Source organism: Podarcis cretensis, assembly GCF_951804945.1.
Source record: "Podarcis cretensis genome assembly, chromosome: 6".
In the NCBI taxonomy this organism is placed as follows: Eukaryota; Metazoa; Chordata; class Lepidosauria; order Squamata; family Lacertidae; genus Podarcis; species Podarcis cretensis.
In genome coordinates, this window is record NC_137175.1 from 51,973,652 (window position 1) to 51,999,853 (window position 26,202).

A 26,202-nucleotide genomic window follows, 5' to 3' on the forward strand; every position below is an offset into this window, starting at 1 on the left:
AGTCTCGCAGAATCCCACTGCTTAGCTGAGATTCACTATTTTTTCCCCGCCACCAGGGGGTGCAGTAGGCAGAGACTCGCCACACTGCAAGAACTACAACTCCCATGAGCACCCGTCGGCCAATGTCTCGCTCGCTTCCGGAGCTGGGAACTACAACTCCCATGATCCTTCCGCCACAAGCTTGGTCCTCAGCGGGAAGCGGCTGTTCTTGGCGCCTGACTGGAAGCGAGCGAGCGAGCTGGCAAGAGGGCTTTTGGCGAAGACAACCCGGCAGCGCGTGAGGCCCTCCCTCACTCCGCTCTCACTGGGTGCCCCACTGGGTGCCCGGCCCAACTGCCAGTCAATTAGTCCGACTGAGCGGCCAGGGAGGCGTCTCGGCGGCGGTGGCGGCGGCGGCAGCGGTTGCCGCCTCAGGCAGATAGAGCGACCCTCCTCGGGGGGCGTTGAGCGGGAGGGGCCGGGCGAGTACGAGACCGGCAGACGCCCTTCTGTCTGTCTGTGTCTGTGGCGGGTGATAGGCAGGTACCTCCTCCGCCATTAACGGCAGGAGGACAGATTCCCCGCTTCCCCAGGAAATTTGCGTCAGTTTATCAAGCCTTTTCTGTGCTCCCTCCCTCCCAATAATCCCGCTCAAGGCAGATAGTCCGTGCGCTTTACCGGGGCGGAGGCAGGTAGCTTCCATTCACTCTGAATCTTGTTTGGAACAGGCGGGATATTCTCCCCTTATTTCCCTGCTGAGAGTCCCGTCTCCCCCCACATCACCCTGTGGGGGGCAGCTAGGCATGTATCCCTCTTGCAGAGAAGCTGATAAGACATCGCGCCTTTAAAAAAGAAGAATATTGGGAAAGAATCCGGCAGCCCCCACCCCTTTTTTAAAAAAGAAAAACCCCTCCCATTGACAGGCTGAGCACACGTAGCACTCCCCTTTCCTTCGGGCGAGACACAGGCAGAGAGAATTGCCCTTTCTCTCTCGTTTGGGGGGCGGCTCTTCTCTTCTTTCGCCCGTCCTTCCACCCCAAGATGCTGTCGCCGCCGCCGCCTACCCCCTGTAGCTGAGCCCCAGTGCAGGGCGAGGCTCAGACCGTCGGCGTGCCGGCGCCATGGAGCGCCGAGGGGAGGCTGCCGCCGCTGCCCTCCCGCAGACCCTGGACTTCACCGTGGAGAACGTGGAGAAGGTGAGAGGTGGGGAGGAGGGGCCGCTTTAGGATACCTGTGTTGGGGTTGCGGGGTGGCTTGGGTGGAAGTGCCTTATCCTGCACCCCAGTTAATTTCCGCACACTGGATTAGGAGCTTTCAATGTGCTCAGGCTTTTAGTGTACATTTGTCTCAGGCAATCCTGTCTTGAGTTCCAGTAGTTTTGTACTTCACCTATTCGGTGGGCATAGCTGCTCCCATCTTGATCTTTTTCAGGGGATTGAGAGTGCCCTTGGCATGTTATTGGTCTCTGACATTGGCTTCACGGTTTAATTTGCACTACTGTAGCCTCTGAATCCCATTGAATCGCACACGCACACACTCTCTCTTTGGAGTGGCAGTAATATTGGTCCTTATGTTATAATCTGGGAACCTTTCCTCCGCTTACCTCCTTCTGAGAGCGTATCATGATGAGCCTGGGGGGGGGGGGGCTGACACTACTGCTGCTGGCTTGAGGGGGCATTTGCAGAAGTGATGATCTGCCCTGACAGCATACCCAGGGGGCATCCTGTTACTCATTGAATCATTAGCATGTCATAGTCAGAACTCATGGCACTTTGGGCTTTCTCCTTTAGCTTCACTCCTCAGGAGATACCCTCTAGTTGTAGAAAGCAAAGTGGCCTTTAGAAACACACCTGGAAGATGAACTGTTGTCTGGTGACTGCTTTATTCTTTTGGCAGTTGTGTAATCACCTGCCTCTGTTCTCTTTTAGATGTAGGTATAAATGTTCCCTAATTCACAGGAGTCATTTAAATGGTATTGTAATACTGGCTATGACTCCTGGCATCTCCATGTAAAAGGTTCTGATGGCAGGTGATGGGAAAGACCTCTGTCTCAGACCCTGGAGAGCTCCTTCCACTTAGAATAGTCTGTCATAGTATAAGGCAGCTTCCTATATTTACATGAATTTTGTAATGAGAGTAACCTTTTATTTTTGAGGGCCTCATTCCCTTAGCAGTTGTCTGTCGGGGACTGCATGCTGATCATGGGTGGGGCTGCCACCAGCTTTCCTTTTTCTTTTCTGCCACTCCTTACTTCTCTCTCTCTTTCTCTCCCTCTCTCCTCCTTCTCCTCCTCCTCCCTGGCCAGCAGGCTGGGGGCAGGGGGAGATCACTCTTGCCAGAGATGGCTTGCTGAAGGTTTTTAAAAATTGGTTAGCAGGTGGCCCACCTCTGCTATAGGCATACCACAACTTCACTGGCAAATATGCTAGACTAGAGTGAGTGCCACCACTTGGTTCAAGGCTAAAGAGGATCTTACCTATGTAATTGTTCCACATTCCTTCACTGTAATGCTTTTGCAGCTATTTCTCAAAATTCTTTGTGGTGGCCTTGTGGAAGGCAGGCTGCTAATTAAAATACAATTGTGCTTCAGATTTATACTATGCATTTTTGAAAGATCAGAAACAACCATATACTGTAGACAAGTATTTTTGTTCCCATGTTGCAGATTGAATGTTGAAGCTGATGAATAGTAGCTTATTCAAGACTATCTAGTGAGTTTATGTGTGGATTGAAGGTGGACTTCCCAATCAAAGCTCACACTCATAGTCACTACGGTATATTGCAGTAAAACAGCTCTTTATCTCTATCCAGGTAAACTATCCCTATCTCTGGACTGTGATGTGCTGTATAATGGACATTAACAAGGAGAAGCAAGAAGAATGGATGCTGTGGTACTAGTTACTGAAAGGGCACTATATTTCTTGAGGCTCCATCTTAAGTTGTGGGGCAGTCTGTGTTACGATAATAGTGAAGATTTCACTTTGCCAAGTGATTGGTGTCTTAACTGTTGCTGCCTGTTTGTAAGAATAAAATTCTACACTTACAAGATAGAAAAGCATGAGCTTGGAGCTGTTTTTGAGAGGTTGTTAAGGAATGATACTTAGAAATATCTATGACTATGTGTTTTTGGAGATTTCACTCAAGTGTAAGTAGAACTCCAATCTGCTCCCGTTTCCCACATTGGGCATATGTATAATTCATTATAATTGATTATGATTAATATAATTTATCTTTAAATGAAAAGGAACATTTCTAGCCTCCAGGTTTTTGAAGGTGGGCTTGAAAATGTGTGAACAACATCTGATGAAATATTGAAAGCCAGGGATACCTTGTAAGTTTCCTAGGGGCCATGGAACTGGAGCTCTGTGGCCTGCATAGCTTCAAGTCTAGGAAAAGCAGAATAAGTGCACTCACTTTGAATAAGTTATACATACTGCAGGAATTTTATTTTCCTGGTTGAAACTGGGATACTTTGGCCTGAAAGAAATTAAAAAGCAGTTTAGGGTTAGTCCTGAACAGTTTATTTTTCTCCCCTTCTGTTGAGTAAAGTTCTGCAGGATGGAAATTGTTATTTCTGTTAAACAACACACATCTTCCATTGTGGCTTTGTAGAGTGCTCTGTTGTGGACCTGTCACTATTCAGGCAGCTTTAACCTGCCTTTGCTGCCCATTGTATTTTCAGAAGCACTGGAGCAGCCACTCCCTATTGCACCCTGAATTCTGTCATTCTGCTCGTGTTAAATTGTCACACAGGTTCCAGGCAGCTCACTAGTAGGGATTATGACATTTAGCCCTCTTCCTAGCAAAGCCCAGATAGTGACAACTCACCAAGGTATATCTTTAGCTGGATATGGAACCTGACTTGCTTCCCTTTCTTTGTTTATTAGATCCATAGCCAGGAATGGCAGACTCCTAGTCCAAGATTTTAGGCCATGATGTTAAAAACCTCCCACTTTCATAGTGCATATGGAATAAGGGTTTGTGCCTTTCTGCAAAGTTATGTAGCAGCACTAGCTTTTGTGGCCTAATCTGTTACTGGGTAATGCTGCTTTATAATTCCCTCTGGAAGGAACGCACAGGCAGCTTCTTTGTGCGAGCTGACAATAGAGCAAATGTTGACATCAAGAAAGGTCAGTACACCCCAGGTGGTGATTAGCTCAGCAAGTGCTGGGGTAGAAGTTGGAGCCATCAGGGGTGTGCCAGAATGGCTTCCACACTGGCTGGAAAGGGCTGTAGCAGGCTCTCAAGGATGCTTCGGCTCCCCACCTCCCCCGTCTGTCTCAAACCTTCTTTGCTTCGCTGCCTAGCACTGCTTGCATCAAGCTTTCCCGTAAGATACAACTGTTATGCTATAACAGTGGAGATTGGTTGGCTGACTGAGGAGGAAGGGTGTAAGCAGGCGATTGTGCCATAATAGTCTGTATTTAGTGCCAGTTTATGCTGCAGGAAGCATTGACTATTGGGGTCAAGATACAGGTTTTTGAGTAGGGTCAAATCTGCCATGCATTTGCCTCATCAGCCCAAGGCTTTTTTTTGCTGCAAGTGACAGAAAGTGGTACTCTGCCAGGGTAGATTCAGACTGCTTTCTTACACACGTGGTGTATTTTTGTAATAACAATCCTCTCTGGTCTTGAGGCTGCCTCTTCATGGCAGGTGCCACAGATCCAGGGAGTCAGCATCTAGCCAAACCAATATGCTCATGCTCCAGTTCAGCCCTGAGGTGACTGAGTAGCTAACCAGCTTTTGCAGGAGCTCATAGATTTGATTTGTAGTTATCACTGTACCAGACATTTAGACCAAAGTACAGTGGTACCTCGCAAGACGAAATTAATTTGTTCTGCGAGTTTTTTCGTCTTGCGATTTTTTTCGTCTTGCGAAGCACGGATCTTGGAAAAGCTTCAAAAATCACCAAAGTCTTCAAAAACCTCAAAAAAGGCTACCACACCGCGTGCTATGAGTTGCTCCTCGAAGTCAAGTCGCAACTGCACCCCCTGAATGCACGGTTTTAAGAAAAAGGAAACAAACTTGCAAGACAAAGGAAACAAACTTGCAAGACGTTTTCGTCTTGCGAAGCAAGCCCATAGGGAAATCCGTCTTGCGAAGCAACTCAAAAAACGAAAAACTCTTTCGTCTTGCGAGTTTTTCGTCTTACGAGGCATTCGTCTTATGAGGCATTAACTGTAGTTAATGACATCCTGCTGTCACAGGCAGGGGTTGAACTAATACTGGGCACTTCTTTCGTATTCAGTGCAGAGCTACCCAACCTCACACATTAGTATATGAATGAAGAAGCTTAATTGGTTCTGAATGTTTGAATTATCCAGTTCAAAACTTCAGTGAGCAGGGGAAGCTTGGGAAAAGCAACACAAAGGACAAGGAAGTTAAAACAGTTATACCAATTAAAGTGAAGCTTAGATTTTAACCCTAAGGAATATTTATGGTACAGTGTTCAAAACATTGGGGGTTTTTGTGGGTTTTTTTGGGAAAGGTCTTTCTTACTCTTAGCCAGAGAGCAAACCAGGTAGCTTTTCTGTTTCTTAGCCTAAACAAGCTAGCTTTTCACACAGGAGTACAGACAGGATGCAAGAAACTCCAATGAAACCAGAGACATGCCCTTACATCTAAAGCCTTTTTGGTCTTGTGATAACACAGGGCCATTTGGCTTAGAGTGAAGTATTCTGGTTGCATTTCACATTGGATAAAGGCTTCAGGTCAGAGGCAAAGGTGTAAATTGCCATTTTGCGCTTTTTATAGGGTGACCCTAAGGAGGTGACTTATCTCCCAGCAGAAGCCAAGGGATGTGAAAATGTATAGACGAATTATCTTATGCTGTGTGTAATGCAACAATTGTTTGGGGTACAGGAAAAAATGGTTGCACTTTCAATAAGAGATGTGTAAAAAATTCATATTTCTCTGGCTTCAACAAGTTGGTAAAAAATAGAAAAAATGAATCTGAAGATGGGAACACCTTGGAAACACCACATTTCCACCACTGGAAGACATTGGGTTGAATCTGTACACACATGCACTCCACTCTTCCTATAGCCATCTTGATGGTACTTAGGCAGCAGTTCCTGTTAACTTTATGGCTTCAACATCAGACATAACCTTTCTGCATTTGTATGATTGTGTTTGTTTTCAATCCAGTGTGTTTTAATGGTTAACGTGTTGGGCTATGACTTGGGAGACCAGAATTTGAATCTCTAGTCAGCCACGAAGCTCACTGGGTGACCTTGGATTTCTCAGCCAAACTACCTCACAGGGTTGATGTGGGAATAAACTGGGGAGGGGAGAGCCATGTAGACCACACTGAGCTCCTCGAAGGAAAAGGTGATATATAAATGAAATTAATAAATCAAATCCTCCCACGTCCCCTGCTATTCCCCTTTTCTTGTGGACATGTGTGTGTGTATTTGAGGTGAGGGCTGTATCATCTAGGCTCTCTCCCTGGATAAAAAGGTTTTGGTTTCCATCACTTCTAATTTGAGGTGGTGAGCCGCAGGCCTGTGTGATGTGACAGCTGAGACAGCTGCCTTCAGACCAAGATATTGGGGAATAGAAATACAAGTGAATCTGCCTCTTTGACTCTTTAAAAATGCTGTTGCTGATTTACTGTTGTCAAAGTAGTCTGAAGATCCCCTTCCTTGTATGCAACTGGGAGTAGCTTTCCTGACCTGCTCCTTTTCCAGTAAATTTCCATAGTACTGTTGAGGATTTCATTGGACTTTCAGGGTTATAGTAGCATTTCATTTCAAATGGAAGTCTGCAGAATGATAGCGGTCGCGAGTGCAAGCCTTAGCTCAAGTTTCACCGGCTGGCCTTGTTTACTTAGAATCATAGAATTGTAGAGTTGGATGGGACCCTTAGGGTCATCGCTACTCTAACACCCTGTAATGCAGAAATCTCAACTAAAGCATTAATGGATAGCAGATGGCTATCCAACTTCTGCATGAAAACTTCCAGTGAAGGAGAATCCACCACCTTCCGATGGAGTCTGTTCCAATTGCCAAGCAGCTCTTACTGTCAAAAAGTTCTTCCTAATGTTTAATTGGAATCTCATTTCTTGTGAATTGAATCCATTGGTTTGGGTCCTAGCCTCCAAAGCAGAAGAAAACAAGCTTGCTGCATCTTCCATGTGACAGCCCTTTAGATATTTAAAGATGGTTGTCTTTCTCATCTTTACATACCCAACTCCTTCAACCATTCCTCATAAGGCTGGGTTTCCAGACCTTTGATTATTTGGTTGCCTTCCTATGCATATGTTCCAGCTTGCCATTATCTTTCTTAAATTGTGCCCAGAACTGGACACAATACTTTAGATGTGGTCTTACCAAGGCAGAATAGAGTGGTAATATTGCTTCCCTTGATCTGGACACTATACTTCTGCTGATAACTGGGTTATTTTGTCTTATGCCTGATCGTATGAATCATAGTACCAGCACATGGCCTCTCCACTTGCACAGAGCTAGCCCTGGAAGTGCTGCTGTTGAGAGCAGCAAAGCAACAGGTCCAAGAACACACCATCTTTAGCTCTAACAGTTTTGGGTTGCCTGGCACAACCCTGTGCTGGCATCAGCTAAAAGTGACTTCCCCAAGGACATGCCTCTGCTTGATTTCCAGGGATAGGATGCTGGAGTATTTGGAACAGAGCAAACCACTACCTGTGCATATTGTGGCTTCTTAGGTTTGCTTTACACTGTTCATTATGAATTGTGTTGCAGAAGGTATTGGTGCTGTGCATGTTAGAAAGAAGTTTTTTGTTCCTGCGGTACAAGATGTCATTACTCATAGACAATGGGGCTTCTGTTTTTTACAGGGTATGTTTGAATTTGCTTACAAAGGATGTTGTGTAGCCTGCGGTATTATGTCGCCTGGTTTCATGGTTGCAACTGTGATCAGTGCTGGTCTCTTGTGCCAAGCAAAGAGTCAACCATATATTCTGATGTTCTTGTATGTTGTTGTTGTTGTTTAGTCGTTTAGTCGTGTCCGACTCTTCGTGACCCCATGGACCAGAGAACGCCAGGCACTCCTGTCCTCCACTGCCCCCCGCAGCTTGGTCAGACTCATGCTGGTAACCTCGAAAACACTATCCAACCATCTCGTCTTTCCTAGTTAACAGCAAGTAATAGGTGTTTCCTTCATGACGACAGATGGCCAATCATGCTAGCTCTTGTCTATAGCCCATTTTAGAAAGTAAGTGAAAGAGGCAGTTTGTGATGTTTCAGTTTGAGAGTTTATTTTTTAAAGCAATTTGCTAGCAAGAAGCAATCTCTGACATGGAGTGCATATTTCTGTGACTTTTGTAGTCTTGATTCTTTTGTAGGGTTAACATTAACTGGGCATATGATCCCCTTCATCTTGTAAATTTTGTGTGTGTGTGTACACCCACACCAAGTGTCTGCAGTACTTTCCTCTTGTAAAGAAGCTGACTCTAGTGTACTAGAGGTGAAGAATGTGAATCCTTATGTGTTCCTTTGTCTGGAACTTCAGCTGCTGCTCTAACTGTAGGCTTTCTTTCTCCCAGAATCTGCATTCTTTGAACACTCTTCTGTTCCGAAGATCAGCCCTGGGTCATCACTCTTCTTCTGTCACTCCTAAATGTCAAGCTTCAACCATGTTGCAGCTTGAGCCCTAGAACTCATGCCCCTTCCCTAGTTCTAGTCAGTAGTAGTGGCATACTCACTGTAGCAAGAGCTATTGCTAGAAGCTGCTCTTTTGTTACTGAATTAGCTTTTTTAAATAAACTTGTTTTCTGTCTTGTTTTAGTTGATTGTACTGTATGTAAGCTGTTCTGCAAGCCTTTTCTGTGAAGACTGGGTACAAACATTCTAAATAACACCATCACTACCATCTAGTCTTCTTAAGCTGTTGGTCTGTTGGTGCTGAAGGCTGGCCCATCTTCCTTTGTTATGTACTTTACTGTCTTTGGGGTGACAGTATGTTGCGTACTGTGGGGGTTGAAGGCAGTGGGTAATGCCAGCAATGTTTTTGACGTGTTGAAGGATGTCATTGGCTGCTGGCAAACATGTCAGGCGACTTGGTTGGCACAGAACTCTATAATATGGGCCCATCAATATTTGGCTCAAGTGGGTGGGAGGAAAATGCTTGTTATGTTCACGCCTGTATTGTGGCAGAACTAAGACTGTGGTTGCAGCTGACTGCGCTCAGTACTGCAGAACCAGGGCAATGCTCAGCAACCTTTCCGCCTTCTATGTAGATTGCCTGTGCCCTCTACGCCATAGTGGAGAGGGCTAGGTCTTTGCTTGAATGAACAGATGATGCTCTGGTTGCTATGGTTCCTGTTGCTTGGTGGCAATTGGCTGTGCTGTTCAAGAGATCAAGATATTGGGTGCTTTGGACAGGACTGAAAGGAAAGCAACCCAGAATGCCTTCCAGGAGGTGAGGAATGGTAGTCGCTGCAGAGTCAGCAGCCATACAGTCCCTATTTGGCCCTTTGAGGTCATTGGATTATGAGGCCATATCCTGAGTGTGCACAGTATCATCATGTTGGTCTCCATTCACTTCAGTTTGATGGAGCAAGAAGTATGTCTCAAACAACTGCATCTCCTGCAATTCCAGGGAGAGAGATTGTATAGGAACACGGGATGGGTTTTGTGTGTTCACTAACCTGGAGTGGCCTCATGTACTCATGCTATCTTTAATTGTTGATATCTGCTGGAACTCCTCTTCTCACTTAGTCTCTGGGACTTTGAGAATTCAGCTTGCTGTTATTTACATAGTGCTGTCAAGGAGACAAACTGCTATTTTCTTACTCTTCAAAAGCTCAGAGGAGGCCTGGAAGGAGGAAGCACTGCACCAGGGACACTGAGCTTGTGGCAGTTGCTGCTGCTACTTAAGCATCAAAACCTGATATGTCACATTTTCATTCATGCTCCTTTAATAAAGCAAACCCAGTGCCAATCTGCTTGAGAGGTCAGAGAAAAGAAATGAATCCTGTTTTGGGTCTCTGGTTAAGGCTCAGGGTGTCAATAGTGTTGTCTCATCAGTTGAACTACATTAGAATACCATGTGCTGTGGTGTTCATTAGGTGAGTTCTTTCCCAGCAGTGATCCTTTGCTGGCGAGACCTCACTCTGTTGCACTGAAAGTGCCGTGCATGCTGGGCTGCTTACAAGATATAACGTTACAAACTTTGCCATTTCTATTGGCCCAAGAATAGCACAGTATTTAAGGCTTTCTTACGACACTCCATTCTGCATCCATTTCTTTTGTCACTGGATTGGACGCTGTATGCCAACTCCTTATGGTGTTGAACCCATAAAGCTGGTCTGAGGCTTGAGAAACCGTTATTGCCACTTTTAAAGTGCTCGTTTGAAAGATCCCTACAATGCCCTTGCCTCCGTTGTCTAGAGGAAGGGGCATACGTATGCTGTTACTTTAAGATGCATTATCTGGAGCAGGGGTCAGCAACCTTTTTCAGCCATGGGCCAGTCCACTGTCCCTCAGACCATGTGGTGTGCCAGACTAAATTTTTTTGGGGGGAAATGAACGAATTCCTATGCCCCACAAATAACCCAGAGATGCATTTTAAATAAAAGGACACATTCTACTCATGTAAAAACACATTGATTCCTGGACTGTCTGTGGGCTGGCTTGAGAAGGCGATTGGGTCGCATCCGGCCCCCGGGCCTTAGTTTGCCTACCCCTGATCTGTAGGTTTTGAAGTCTCAGCAGGTCAAGTCATGAGACACTGGTGTAGGGAGACTGTAATATGGTTTAGTTTATGCAGCAGTTGAGCTCCTGTGTGTTTCTGTGACTGTGTTTGTTATGTGCTGACTACATACAGTAAGTGTGTGAGCAAACTTAAAGCCCGAGTGGTGTAATGTTTATTCATGTACTTATTAATGTTGGATTTCAGCTGCCATTTTGTTGCCAATTCATCCAGCTAGGGACAGCATCCTGGAGCTCTTCAGTCTTGCTGAGATTTCACCATCCTGAATAATTTGGCATCATCTGCAAAGTTGGTTGTCTGTCAGTTTGCATCTTACTCCAGACCACAATGGACAAATTATATAGCACCAATCCAAATACAAATGGGCATGGTTTACTGTCCTCCTTCATGAAAGCTATCAAACTCTGCTTTCTGTTTTGGTGTTGGAGGCTCTTAAGAAACTTGGTTACCTAATGACAATCCTTGCTCAAAAATATAAATAATTTTAACCCTTATATTTCAATAGATTCTGGCTGCATGGGAACCTACTATAAAGTTCAGTAGTTAATAGGAATTTTATGTGTGTTTGTAGTCTGCTTCAGATTTGTACAAGGACCGAGTGCAGTCTGTGCCACATCTTGAGAAATATCATTGATTACTCTACAATTTGTGGAGAATCTGACACAAAGTCAGGCCATGGCTGCACAATGCACTTGTTGATCAGCAGCTTGATGCTTTTCTTTGTAGGCACTGCTTAAAACATCTGGAGCTATATGACTTCATATTGTATTTTTCCCCTTTGCTACACCTACCCATTAAAATATTTGCATTTATGTTTAGAGACTTCTTGTTTTTACATTTGATAAAACTAATCAGTTTTGTGGTCTCTGTTTTTCAACATTTTGCATTGTTAAAAGCAATGGTTCCCAACCTTTTTATTATGATGATCCACTATTAGAGTCACATGAGTTTTGTACTTTAGGTCTTCAACAGCTGTCGATTTCATGCATTTTAACTGCACGTTTGCCTATTTTATAACCATTATTTGAGGCATCCAAGCAAAAATTTATTTAATGCCCCTATTAATATTGAACTTTTTGAAATATTTATAATACTTACAGAGATACTCAGTTTTTTATGGGAATGTAACCACCAATCACCTGGTTACAGAATATTGCTTCATGAGCTATTAAAAATATTTTAAAAACATGCTATTACACAAGCAGTGTTAGATATTTTGAACTATGAATATTTTAAATAGCTTTATTCACAATAAAATTCATTTTGGCAAGTATAAGTGGGATGGCTGAGCTTGCACTTCGCTAATGAGTAGATCAATGTGGGGATTGATGGTTGTCAAGCATAGTCTCATATCGTTATTGATACATAGCCGGCTACTGTATTTATAGTATTTATACTGTATTTATACTGTCTTCATAGTAGTTATTGCTGAAATACCTGTCTCGCAAATATATGCACTATCAAATGGCAGCAGCACAGATTTTGCTTCATTGGCAAGCTCAGGATACTCAATAGTAGCTGAGTAATTTTGGTAACCTGAACCCAAAATTCAGAGAGCCTCACTTCCAAAAATGTATCTTTGAGGGCCCAATGAGTTGTTCTTTTTGCACAAAGACAGGTTTGTGACATGAGTTGCAAATAGGTTTTGCACCCATTCAAACTTCTCTGTTTCTTCAGCAGAAAGGTAGTGGAGAAATCAAACCACCCTTGGCTTCACTTTTAACTTACTGGCAGTCTGCCACAAGGTACAGGGAGTTGTTTTGAGTGACTGCTATAGCTCGCCTCTGATGGGCAGGTGCACAGCTTTTCTGAGTGAGAGACAGAAAAGAATTTACTAGCTATGTAGGGAAGAATTTACTGTCTATGTAAAGAAAGTGAACTTCAGGGCTCGTTCACACTTCCATTGCCCCTCTGCTTCCTCTGGGGAAACCCTCTCATTGCCACTACATCGTAGCAGATGTCAGTCGAATTTTCAGCAGATTGACGTTTGCTCCGACTCAGCAGTGAAGAGTGGGTTTTCCCAGAGAAAGTGGTAGGGCAAATGCAAAACCGCCTGGACGCATGCTTAGAAAGCATGGGGCAAGGTGAAAACCTTTCAGACCTGTGCTTTCTAGGCATTGGACAAGTGTGGAGTAGCCCTTAGCTATAACTCAATATATCCAGGAAACAGCCACTACCAAGATGGACCAGACTGTTATTCCCATATGTAAAATACAGAAATAAAAGGTTTTGGTTGGTGGGGAATATTGCATTGTGTGTTCAGCAAAGTGGCACTGAAAACTGGGTTCACCTAGATGTGACAGCACCATGATGAACAGGTATTAAGCATGGGGTGGGGTGGAGGTGATTGTAATGTATTATAGAAACAGGTAATATAAAGGGGATTCTGAATCTTCTGTTTCAGAATTGCCACCCAAATACTTTTCTCTCGTCATGTTTTGGAACCCAACTTAAAAATAAGCAGCTAGGGCAGAGGAAGTGTTCAGCAACTTCTTCCATTTCCCCCACTTTCCTCATTAAATTGCTGCTCCCTTATATTTGTTCTCTACCATTCCTAGTTCTAAAACATGAGGCTGCTGCTTTCACATCTACTTAGCTCTTCATTGTGGAAGGATATTATTACAGCACTAGAGGTTTGAAATACAGGCATACCTCGGGTTGAAGTAGCTTCAGGATAAGTATTTTCGGGTTGCGCGCTGTGACGACCCGGAAGTAACGGAGCGCATTACTTCCAGGTTTCACTGCTTGTGCATGCGCAGACGGTCAAAATGACATCACGTGCATGCGCAGAAGCGGCGAATCGCCACACACGCAGATGCAGATTGCATTTGCTTCTGGATGCGAACAGGGCTCTGGAATGGATCCCGTTCACATCCAGAGGTACCACTGTAGTAATTAACACTTTCTGTTCACTGACTTAGAATACTCTTATCCTGAATTTCTTCTGTTGAGGGCAGTTGAGACTTTTACCAGTCCCCAACTGCTGTGTTGTACTTGATTGCATTATCTGTAGTATCGTCCCCACTCAACCATATATGCCCTCTCCTGATCTAAAGTACGGGAGAGCAAGGGTGTTACTCTTTTTTGTAGTATGGAGAGAGTTAACGTTTCACGAACCAGGTACCTAACAGTAAGGGATCTGGATTTGGCTTTTTACTGTCTTACAAGCATATATAAAATAGTGGCTAAGTTGCTATTTTCTACCTTCTAGGCACTCCACCAGTTGTATTATGATCCCAACATTGAAAACAAGAATCTGGCTCAGAAATGGTTGATGCAAGCTCAAGTCTCACCACAAGCCTGGCACTTCAGTTGGCTACTTCTCGATATGGACAAGGTGCCTGAGATCCAGTACTTTGGGGCCAGCGCCCTCCACATCAAGATTTCACGCTACTGGAATGACATCCCAGCTGACCAGTATGAAAGCCTCAAATCACAGCTCTTCAGCCAAATAACCCGTTTTGCTAGTGGTTCCAAGATTGTGCTGACCCGGCTTTGTGTGGCACTGGCTTCGTTAGCACTAAACATGATGCCAGAGGCCTGGCCATGTGCTGTTGCTGACATGGTGCGCATGTTTCAGGCAGAGGACTCTAATGTCGATGGGCGAGCACGCTGCCTGGCACTCTTAGAGCTGTTGACTGTTCTGCCTGAGGAGTTCCAAACCAGCCGCCTGCCTCAGTACCGTAAGGGGCAGGTGCGTAGCGTCTTGGCACAGGAGTGCAGTTCTGTCTTCCCCCTGCTAGAGCAATTACTACAGCAACAAGACTCTCCCAGCTTCATTAAACAGAAGGTGTTGAAGTGCTTCTCCAGCTGGGTGCAGTTAGAGATTCCCCTGATGGAGTGTGAGAACTTGATCCAGGCAGCCTTCACCTCTTTGCGCGATCCAGAACTCTTTGATACAGCTGTGGAGGCCATTGTCAATGCCATTTCCCAGCCTGATGCTCAGAGGTAAGTGTTGGTTCCAAATTGTGGGTCAGTTGTGGTTACAGTTGTGCAGCCTCCCCTGTAAGCTGACTGTTTCCACATGGAGCAATCAAGGGGAGAACCTGTATTGACAGAACTTTCAATCAGCTTTCTGAACCACACTCTGATTCCAACAAAGGGGTTATAGAGTGTGCTTGTGTAGAGTTTCATATCCATGGACAGTACATAAATTCCGCAGGTCTTCTTGAAGATGGGGGGCAAGGGAGGAGATTGAGGAACTCTTGAATTGGCGCAACCATTGGCAAGCAAGCATCAACCTTTTGTGGACTTTTTTAGTTACTACGTATCAGCCAATAAAAACAGAATTACCTAGTGCTGAAATTAAGCTAAAACCAACCAATAAGAACAGAATTACCAGAACTGAAATTAAGCTAAAACTAGTATTATTAACTTTTAAATAATCATGTGGTTGATTCTTGTGAGACAGAATTCTACCAAGCTTCAAAACAGACATTCTGTAGCCACAGCCAATCCTCAAGAGCATCTGTTGGTTCTGTTCTAATTTCAGCTAGGGAAGGATGTCATGCATCCTCTCGTAAGCTTCAAGAGAGTTCATGGAGTGGCCAGACAGCTCAGCTTTGGGCCCCTACCCATTAGAGTCTTGCATTATGTCTTCATCCAGGTATTAAATCACCTCTCTGTTAATTCATTTGCTGTGGCTGTTGGTTGTAGTTCTTTGTCTTGTGTGATATGAAAGGTAGTCATGAATGGAGGAATTCACCTTTTTTCTGTAGAGGTTCACTGGTGTGCATTAATTCAGTAACCCCTCTGGGCACAGTATGGAATCTAAGTGAGTAGGGGAGTTGTCCAGGACTATTGGTCTGTTTCAAAATCTGTTAATGACTAGCAGAGCTAGAATCTGTTGTGACTACGTTGGTGTGGTTCTGGGTGCAAACATAATTGGGAAGTTTCTGTCAGCAGACAGGGCCTGTGATATAGTTTGCTTCCTATCTCCTTTCATCTCTCTTTCCTTCTCTACTGCCAACACTCCTCCTTCCCTGACTGTATTTGTTCATAGTACAGATTACATCCTTGATATCTGGGAGTGAGAGACCTTGCCCACAGGCTCATCAACAAAGCTGGTTTTGTTGTTTTTTAAGGAAATCAGTGCTGTGGTTCTTCAGGTGGCAGAACTATTCATGACAACAGATATTATAGGCTTGGAAATGTATAACATGCTCAATTTAGATAAAAGAAAATTATAGGGAACATGATACCAGTCTTCAAAGGATGGCAGAGTAAACCACTATTTACCAGTGCTGCTGGAAAAAAGAGAAACATTGGCCTTTAGTGGTAATAGAATAGACGGGTTAGATTTCAAAAATACATTTTTCATAAGAATAAAGGTGCAATAGAACAAACTCCTCAGGGTTGAAGTAAAGCAGGAGTCAGGACTTTAAACCTGGAGGCCAAATGGGACCCTCCAGGTCTCTTTCTGGCCCTCAAGATGCTGCCCAGGCCAGGCCCCTTCCCCAGGCCACACCTCTCATCAGCTGTACTCCACTCCTTCCTCAAGTGCTTTTTTGGGGCTGAAATGTGTCCTTGAACTGTGATTGATAATGTCTCTTGCCTGGATGGGGAATGGAGAAATAGGTATGGATGTGTAAAAACCTGACTTTTGCTTAGCTGGAATGTGGTTATTGTACCAAGTCACAGCTGTTGCTTTGTTCTCGTTTGCCTCTGACCCTATTTACTACTGGCATGCAACCTCTGGAAGGTTGCCCATGAGAGATATGGCCTTTGGGCTGAAGAGGTTTTCCCATCCCTGCTGTAATGTCTCATTCTATGCAGTTCTTATGAGAGAGCTGGATGAGCATTGGCTGTGTGTGCATGAGTTTAGATCTTAGAGTGGTGATCCAATTTAGCCATACTCTTAATAGACCCATTGAAATCAGTGGACAAGCCCATTGATATCAGTGGGTTTACTCGAATGAGTATGGCTAACATTGGATAATCACCTTTATAGTCTCTTGCGTTTTCTTATTGGTTGCCAAATTAGAATTATAAGGTCAGGTGTATAGTAAAGTAATTATTTCACTTGTATTCAAGTGTGTTGTAACACTGGGCCATATTCAACTAAACTGTTGCTCCAGCAGGAGCCAGTGCAATGACCACAATGGGACTTCTCCCTTCTCCCCCCCCCCCAATCATATACCCCTGTGTCATCCCCAGATCTACTCCAAAGGGTTAGAAGAACCCCCACAATGGGGCGGGGGCGGGGCGGGAGATGGTTTGTCAGACAAGCATAAATTCTTGTTCTGATGGAACAATTCCCTTAGCACTAAGTTGATTGCAGCCTATTCAAAATGGACCAGAAAGGGAATTTGTTAATCTTCTTTAGCAGTAATATTAAATTCTGAATTATGCTTACTGCTACAACCCACCATTTATTTAAACTCAGTCTGCTGAATGACTTAAAAACCACTAGCAAGGACTAATTTAGATGTGTCCTAGTTACATGATTTGAGGTGGTTCAGCCACTACTAGCTACACCAAAGTGGTACATACAGAAAGACATACCCCCAACAACCTTATGCTTACCATGAGGAACCAGCAATGTCTTGCTGGTCCTGATTATGGAGATCACACATACACAGATGTAGTTGCTGTGTAATGACAACAGGGAGCAGGCTTTAGTACCAGGAAAAATATACAAGGTAGTCATATCACTCACATTTCATTGAAATCACTTAGGAGGTATCTACACATTTTGCTCATAGAGACTTTTTTTTAATGAAAGCTGAGTCTAGGGCACCTGCCCAGTGGCACCACTGGAAGCCTTCATAGGTGCCATGTTGCCTGTAGCAACCACTACATGAGAGAGGATCTTTTTGTGGTGGCTCTGCACTTCTGGAATATTTCCTTGTCATGGTTCATAAATCATCAACCCTATAAGCAATTACGAGAGCACTAAAAGGCAATCTGTTCTCACTGGCCTTTGCTTAAGACTGTGTTTTGCTTCATGCTATAGCTGGTGATTTTAGACTGTATTTTATGATTTCATAGAATCATACAAGTGTAGAGTTAGAAGGCACCCTGAAGATCATCTAGTTCAACCCCCTGCAATCCAGGAATCTCAACTGAAGCATCCATGACATATGACCATCCAGTTTCTGCTTAAAAACCTTCAGTGAAGGAAAGTCTACCACCTTCCAAGGGAGTCTGCTTAGCTTTGGGTTGCCTGAATGTTCATTATTTTTTAACTAGACTGGCTTTTCTGAAGCATTCTTATCATGGTTGCATTGTGCCTTGAGAGGGTTTTTGTCCTTAAAGGTGGTCTAAAAATATTATAATTCTCCCTGTCACCCCCAAAAAATAAGAGCTTAAGCAAGGTCAAAAGAAACTTAAAACACATCACTAGTAAATATACCATAACTGTGCGTTTCAGGGATCAGAATACAGGCCACAGAATAGCACTGGCGCTCACTCTCAGTCGGTCAGTCTTTAATGTTTTAACCATAGGTTACAACAGAAGCACTCGCTACCTTAGGGAATAAGTAAACTTGTGTGTAGAAGCCCAAAATGATAGACACTGGGTGCCATTAGGTGGCCACAAGGAAAAATGTGACATAGAGACTAGTTTGAAAATGGGTGGCAGCAGGGCAAGATAGTGGTTGCATAAGCTTTGTAGGGAGGGAGCAACAAGGGTTGTGTGTGTGCATGCAGTGCCATTGTTTTCACTAGAGATCAGTGAGGAATGAGAGGAAGTTGAATAGCAATATGATTCTGGCTGGATCAACAGGATTAAGCTCTGTTTCTCCTTTCAGTCTCTGTTGCTCTTAAGAATCTTCCTTGACCTCTCTGAGTGTGCTGCTGCCCCCTCCCCCCATTGCATTGTCTGTGGATGCTTGCTGGCAGCCTTGATGCACATGCTTTTCTGTTGTCGGTGACCACTGGAGCTGGCGCACTTCCCCTCCTCCACCCACTTCGGTTTTTGCGCACAGCAATGCAGAACTGGATTCATTTGAGTTGCCCCTTGGGGCATAAATGCTGCCTTCTTCCTCACCTCCTTCCTACGTTTGCAGCTTATTGAGCAGCCTGATCTCTCTACCCCAGGCTTCTAAACACCAGTGACATGACCACATACTTTTCCCTTTGCAGGATATTATATGCCTAGTGACTGTGGGGAGATGGGCATCTGTCTACTCGCTTAGGCTGCTTTCAAACCAAAACCTGGCATTCCGTGATATGTCCCAAGTAGATTGATGAGGGTGGTCCTAATTGCCCTGAGAGCTTAAAAAAATGATAGAGGAATTGGGTCTCCAGTGCAGAACTCAGCCTTGAAGGTGATGCTAGCATATGGATGGCCTTTGAACTGTTTAGTGCTGCATGCATGCACATTGGTGTGTTCTTCCACCTGTATCTGTGGGCTGCATGTGCGGTGGGGGCAGGCATGCGAGTGCAGAATAACTGTGTCTCCAGATAATATGCCTCAGTAGCCAGGTAACTGACAGCTGGCCGATTAGCCGCCAGCACAGCCTCTCTCTGGGGGCCATCCTTTGCTCTTCCCCTCCATTTCCTCTGTGCTTGTTGTCATGGTTACAATCACTTATTGGCAGCAGCAGAGAGATTGACAGGCATGAAATTGCTTATATGGTGCTGGAATACTGCTGTGCACAGGGAGGCAGTAGCTGCCTGGATGCCCCCAGGAGACCACTGTATGAGCATTGTACTTTTGATTTTAGGAAATGGATATTCAAGGGTCTTGACTCTTTCAGCCTCCCCCCTCCCCTTTACCAACAGATTCTTCAGATGGAATAAATTCTGTGAATGGCATACAGTTTTAGATTTGTATTCCATTTCAGAATATGTTTCATCCTGAATGCATGAAAATGTTGACTTTGTGAAATGTTGTGGGGTAATGGAACTATACAGAAGGAAGGACAAGCACTGAGCACTGTGAGTAGACCAGGGAAGCCAGAACAGGGAAACCATATGCAGATTATTTTTCCCTGAAGTTTGAGCAGAACACACTCATCCTTAAAATCTGAGTTCAGATTTTAAATTCACCTGTAGCTGGTAAATTCCAGAAGAGTAGTGATGTTGAGTTTTTGCACCAAAAACCAAAGTCCTTTACATTTATGTATTGGTTGAGGTTTAAGGGCCATATCACAGTGGCAGAGCATCTGCCTTGCATAAGAGGGAGATAAAGAACTACAGAACTTTTAAAAGACATCTGAAGGCAGCCCTGTATTGGGAAGTTTTTAATGTTTAATGTTTTACAATATTTTATATGTGCTGGAAGCCGCCCAGTGGCTGGGGTATAAATAATAAAATTATTGTGGAGGCGCAGGTTAACTCTGTGACCAGGGCAGCTGTCTACCAGCTCCACCTGGTACGCAGGCTAAGACCCTACCTCCCCACGGACTGTCTCGCCAGAGTGGTGCATGCTCTGGTTATCTCACGCTTGGACTACTGCAACGCGCTCTACGTGGGGCTACCTTTGAAGGTGACCCGGAAACTGCAATTAATCCAGAATGCGGCAGCTAGACTGGTGACTGGGAGTGGCCGCCGGGACCACATAACACCGGTTCTGAGAGATCTGCACTGGCTCCCAGTACGTTTCCGAGCACGATTCAAAGTGTTGGTGCTGACCTTTAAAGCCCTAAACGGCCTCGGTCCTGTATACCTGAAGGAGCATCTCCACCCCCATCGTTCAGCCCGGACACTGAGATCCAGCGCCGAGGGCCTTCTGGCGGTTCCCTCATTGCGAGAAGTGAGGCTACAGGGAACCAGGCAGAGGGCCTTCTCGGTAGTGGCGCCCGACCTGTGGAACGCCCTCCCATCAGATGTCAAAGAGATAAAGAATTACCTGACATTCAGAAGACATCTTAAGGCAGCCCTGTTCAGGGAAGTTTTTAATATGTAATGCTGTACTGTTTTTAACACTGATTGGGAGCCGCCCAGAGTGGCTGGGGAAACTCAGCCAGATGGGCGGGGTATAAATAATAAATTATTATTATTATTATTATTATTATTATTATTATTATTATTAAGAAGGTCCAGGTTCAATCCCTGACATTTCCAGCTAGAGCCAGAAATGTCTCCTTGCTCAAACCTTCGAGAGCTGCTGCCAGTCAGTGTAGACAGTACTGAGCTAGATGGGCCAGTGGTCTGACCACTGAGGCAGTTTCCTATGTTCCTGCGTGTGCAATTGGGCCTGTGCATGTATGGGCACCCACCTCATATATTAAGTGGTGTGTGGGGTGAGAGGGAAATGCACAGCTGCATCTCCACCAGAGTTATATTTTTTGATCCTGGTATCTAGTGTGTGCTCATTATTTTAAGTGTTTGGATAACCCTCACAAAGCAGTTTGTATAAATCATTTAAAATAACATGCTTCAATTAAAGTACAATGACAATGAACATAAACAGCAGCGGAAAAACAACAGCCAGATAAAACCATCATTTGAGACTAAAAGACACTAAAGTGTATGGCTGAATGAAAAGATCCTCATTTGGTATGGAAAGTAAGTAGAATTAGCACCAGGCGGACCTCCTGGGGAGAGCATTGCAGAGACAGGGCATCACAGTAGAAAAAGCCCCATTGTGCATCACCATCCATCTTGCTTCAGATGGGGGAGGGCACAAAAAGCCTCAGAGGATCTTAAAACCCTGGCTGGTTCATGTGGGAGGAAGTAGTTACTGAGGTATCTTCATCCCAAACTGTTTAGATCTTTAAATAGCACAGTGAATTTGCTCTGGAAATCAATGCAGGAGCCAGTGCAGTTGTTTTAAGACTGGCAAGATGTGTTCCATATATCTCATCCCAAGTAGTGGAAAATATGGCAACTAGGTTACTAACTGACTTCCAAACTCTTCAAGGTCAGCCCTATATACAATACATTGCAATAATCTGAATGGGATTTTCCTGGAGCAAGAATAATTGTGATTAGCTTGATTGTACCAGCCTAGAGTAGTAAAAGGCATTTTGTACCGCTGAGGTTACTTGGGCATCCAGAAGTAAGGCTAGATCTCATAGCACCTCCAGACTGTGTATCTAATCTACTAAGGCAGGCAAACCACCTACCAATAGAACTTGTCATGATTGAGCTTCAGGACATTGGTCCTCATGCAGCCAATTACTGGTTCCAGGCACAAATTCAGCACTTTTAAAGGCCACAGCACCAGCTGAATTAGAAGGAAAAATGATAGAAGTGGGTGTCAAGTGTGCCCTAAATTCTCAAATCTCACTCAGTAGTTTCATGTAGATCAGAGATAGAGAACACATGACCTTCCTGATGTTGGTGGACTCCCAACTCCCATCAGTCCCAGCCAGTGTGTGTAATAGCCAGGGATGATGGGAGCTGTACTTCAACATCTGGAGAACCACTGGTTCCCCATTCTCAAATAGATGTTGGTATAACATGGGAAGGGCAGACTAGGGTTGTGTGGAACAACATGGCATGACTGTCATGGGTCACAGCAACAGTCCAGCACCATGACCTTCTAGAACTGATGATTCAGGTTGGTATGGGATCGCCAAAGTGTGGTTCCCCTGTTCTCCCCCAGTGCAGCCAATCTAGAAGGATAGCAATGTCAATAATATTGAAAGTCATGAGGTGTATAGTTGAATTAGCAGGGTCTCGTTCCCTTGGCATAGGTCACCCATAAGGGAGACTAAGACAGTTTCAGTTCCAAAACCAAGCTGGAAACTAATTTGAAATGGCCTCAGAAAATTAATGTTGCTCTGGGGAGCCCCAGCCCTTTTCAGCACCCTATTTTCTAGGTTATAGCATGTGCCCTAAACAGTTACTCTTCTAGCATGCAGAATAATAATAATAATAATAATAATAATAATAATAATAATAATAATAATAATAATATAATCATCATCACCAGAATCATGCTAGAACGTAACAAAGTAGACTGAGTTGTGAAGCCTACCTCTCACAACATTGTTATCAAGGCCTCTTTCACTTGTTCAACCTTCATGAAATATGTTCTGTCATCTGCCTACAAATCTGTATCTGTTATCCTATGTAGAAAATAACAGAGGATTCTTAAGATAGCTAGGACATGATGTTTGTTAGCGAATTTTACACTTTACATTATCTTTTGGTATAAAAAGGGATTGTTGATGGTTACCTCACTACATCCCATGAAGTGTTACAATCATGGTTTCATCTTGCACAGGCAGGACACAACTTAGTGTGAGCTGGTTCCTTTGGCATTCATCTGGGGAAAAGAATGCATCTAACTGGGTTATGTGTTCATCTGCGCTCAGCAGATATTACTACACTTAGGCTTTATTGGGACCAGGATATGTTACATTTTGTTGTCTTGGCCTTACTGTAAAATACTTTCTCTTCCATGGTGTATACAAACCTGCTTCCTATTTCAGGTATTTCATGTAGGCTCATGTCATGAGTTACAGTGGTACCTTAGGTTAAGCACTTAATTTGTTCTGGAGGTCCATTCTTAACCTGAAACTGTTCTTAACCTGAGGTACCACTTTAGCTAATGGGGCCTCCTGCTGCTGCTGCGCTGCCGCCACACGATTTCTGTTCTCATCCTGAAGCAAAGTTCTTAACCCGAGGTACTATTTCTGGGTTAGCGGAGTCTGTAACCTGAAGCGTCTGTAACCTGAAGCATCTGTAATCCGAGGTACCACTGTATTAGTCTTTAAAGTGCTACAGGACTCTTCATCATGAAAGTTCTAGGTATGTTCTCTCAGCAGTGTTTGTTAGCTTACAAGACCTGTAGATCAGGAATTTTGAAAGGTTTGTTGTGGAAGAGAAGGCCATTTAATGTAAGTTATCAATATTCTGTGCCAGGAAGAATCATTTAAGAGGTATAGCAAATCTCATATCTGAAAAATTTCACTTCCAAGAGGCAAAATGGGGATTGATGTGTTGGTTAATGTGACAGTAGTTTGCATGCGACAAGCCTAGAGATAACAAAATACACTCTTTACAGTTGGCTTGGGTTTCCTGACTGATGTTGGCACTTTCAGAGTTGTGGAGGAGGGGTCTGTGTAAGATGCCCTTGGTGTTTGAGACTTTTATATTTAGATAAAAGATAAGAAGAGGATGATAGAGCTTCAAAAAAATCATGAGTTATGTGGTGGAGAATTCTTTTCTTCCTCCCAACACTCAAGGTCACTCACTATTGATTGGCAAATTGAGGATAGACAAAAAGAAAATAGTTCTTCACACAGTGCACAACTAACTTGTGGAATTCACTGGTGCAAGAGATAAGCCACTTTATGAAAGGTCAGTAGCAATAGTATTTACAGAAACTCCAGGTTCACAGATTATATAACTCTGAATACAGTTGCTGCAGAGCAAATTGCAGGACAGGACTGTTACCTTCATCCCTTGTTTACGAGCTTCCTGAAGCATCTGGTTGGGCAGCATGGGAATGGAAGGCTGGACAAAACTGATATCTGGCTTGATTCAGCAGGAGTCATCTTACATTTGTGATTGACGGTTCATTATTTTAGGAGGCTATATAGGCATAAAGCCTCCCATCTCCTCTCTCCCTTGGCAGGTATGTGAATACTCTTCTGAAGCTCATCCCACCTGTTCTGGGACTCCAGGAACAACTACGTCAAGCAGTTCAGAGCAGGGATATGGAGACATCTCATGGGATCTGCCGCATTGCTGTTGCCCTGGGAGAGAATCATTCCCGGTGAGGAGAATGGTGATGGAATCTGATAGCAATGATCAGTAGAAAATGGAGCTATTTTGGGGAGTGTTCCCTCTGCCCTACTAGCTTTCTTTGTAGCTAAGCAGCCTATAAGTCTCCCAAACCTCATTCTAAAGCAGCTCAAAGATCCAAAGGGTCATATGGACGCTAATGTATCTGTGCATGATAGCAGATACTATACCAAGTGTGGCCAAACTTGGCCTTCCAGCTGTTTTGGGACTACAGTTCCCATCATCCCTGACCACTGGTCCTGTTAGCTAGGGATGGTGGGAGTTGTAGTCCCAAAACAGCTGGAGGGCCAAGTTTGGCCTTGCCTGGACTATACGGAACCCTTTCCCATCTGGAAGCCATTGAAGATCCTAAACCTACTGTATCTTGTCCACTTGCTGGGGTATTTGTTCCATGAGTTGGCCGAATCCCTTTCAGTTTGCTTCCTAGCTCTTTTCCTGTAGAGCACGCATCCCCAAACTCTGTCCTCCAGCTGCTTTGGGACCACAATTCCCATCATCCCTGACCACTGGTCCTGTTAGCTAGGGATAATGGGAGTTGTAGTCCTAAAACAGCTGGAAGGCTGAGTTTGGGGATGCCTGCTGTAGAGGGTATAGCGCACTGATATACTGTACTGTATTATCCCAAATGTGGGGTGACTGCTGTTTCTATGCACCTGCAATGGCAGAGCCAATTCCTGATGCAGTGTGCCTACTATTTCCCACAGAGCTCTCTTGGACCAAGTGGACCACTGGCAGAGCTTCCTAGCACTGGTTAACATGATCATGTTCTGCACTGGGATCCCAGGACACTATCCTGTCAATGAGACCACGAGTTCACTTACACTCACTTTCTGGTATACACTTCAGGTAAGTGTTAGCCACCTTCATGAAGTGGACTTCTTCAGTGCCATCTTTATAGGTTTGTTCTCTGGCTTGTACTTTGGTTGGTGCCAGGCATGTTCTTGTACTAGTGGTTCTGCATGCCTCTACATGAAAAAGTTGGCAAGGCTAATAGCTAGCACATTAAAGTTGTTTATGACGATTACACTAATTGTTCTGCATATGCAAGCACTTGTCATGTAGATTGTATAGATATTGGTTCTGGATTGAGTATAATGGAATGTTCTGGAATTGTCCACTAGAAGCTCTGAGGCCAAACTTGATGTATGCTCTGTGCTTAATAGAGTGGAAATTCTTGCATTCTTGCATACATATATTGAAGGCCAGAGTGAGTGACAAGGATGTATAGTAATTCTGCTTACTGCATAAACATGGCGTATAAACATGGTTGTGTTCCAGTAATATGTTCTGTGGCAACAGAGAAGATGCTCAGATATACCCGTGAGCCTTAAATTCCCTTTAGGTGCTGCAGGTATTTATTTGCAGCTCAGACTCCACCATCTTCGAGAAGTGTGTAAACTAAACACCTCATTACATGAATCAAATTATTCGCTATGAGGTAGATTTATCATCTTCCTCTCTTTCTGCTAGAGAACAACTTGACTGTGAGTACCCTGTTTTGACAGGAAGAGAGCTCCATTTAGTTTGCTGTCTAGTGGTGGCAAGGTGTTTCTTTACTAGAGTAGCCCATAGTGCATCAGTGGCCTTATTGGAAGAGCCTTACAGATAATAGCTCTTTTCAGCTATGGAAGAAGACCAAGTTTGTTCTCTGTCTTGACAGGCAAAGTGCTGCTATTCCCAGTTGCAAGCACAATTAATGCAGATGCAGATTTGTCTGTTGTGGTGTATGCTTGCTGCTATGCTGAGACACAGTCCTTGAAGCAGTGCAGCCTGGTCTGACTTGCCCTCCCCACCCCCACACTTCCTTGGAGCCCAGAAGCTTCATTAGCATGGCAAATTAGCCTGACATACTCCTGCACTGCCCAAGAGCAAGGCTAGCTGTTG

At 44.2% G+C, this 26,202-nt stretch overlaps 1 protein-coding gene across 4 annotated transcripts in view; it reads left to right on the plus strand.

Annotated features, from left to right (window-relative positions):
• Nucleotides 1-357: 357 nt before the first annotated feature.
• The window catches only part of IPO13 (importin 13), a 43,721-nt gene continuing 17,876 nt past the window's right edge, over nt 358-26,202 (plus strand). For 2 of the 4 annotated variants that reach the window (XM_079980270.1, XM_079980271.1), the window contains exons 1-4: nt 358-1,175; nt 13,883-14,619; nt 24,149-24,289; nt 25,023-25,164. In XM_079980270.1, coding sequence (XP_079836396.1) covers nt 1,101-1,175; nt 13,883-14,619; nt 24,149-24,289; nt 25,023-25,164 — 1,095 coding nt within the window. In that variant the 5' untranslated portion in view covers nt 358-1,100. The remainder of the gene's footprint in view (nt 1,176-13,882; nt 14,620-24,148; nt 24,290-25,022; nt 25,165-26,202) is intronic. The other 2 variants (XM_079980272.1, XM_079980273.1) reach the window with 1 other exon arrangement.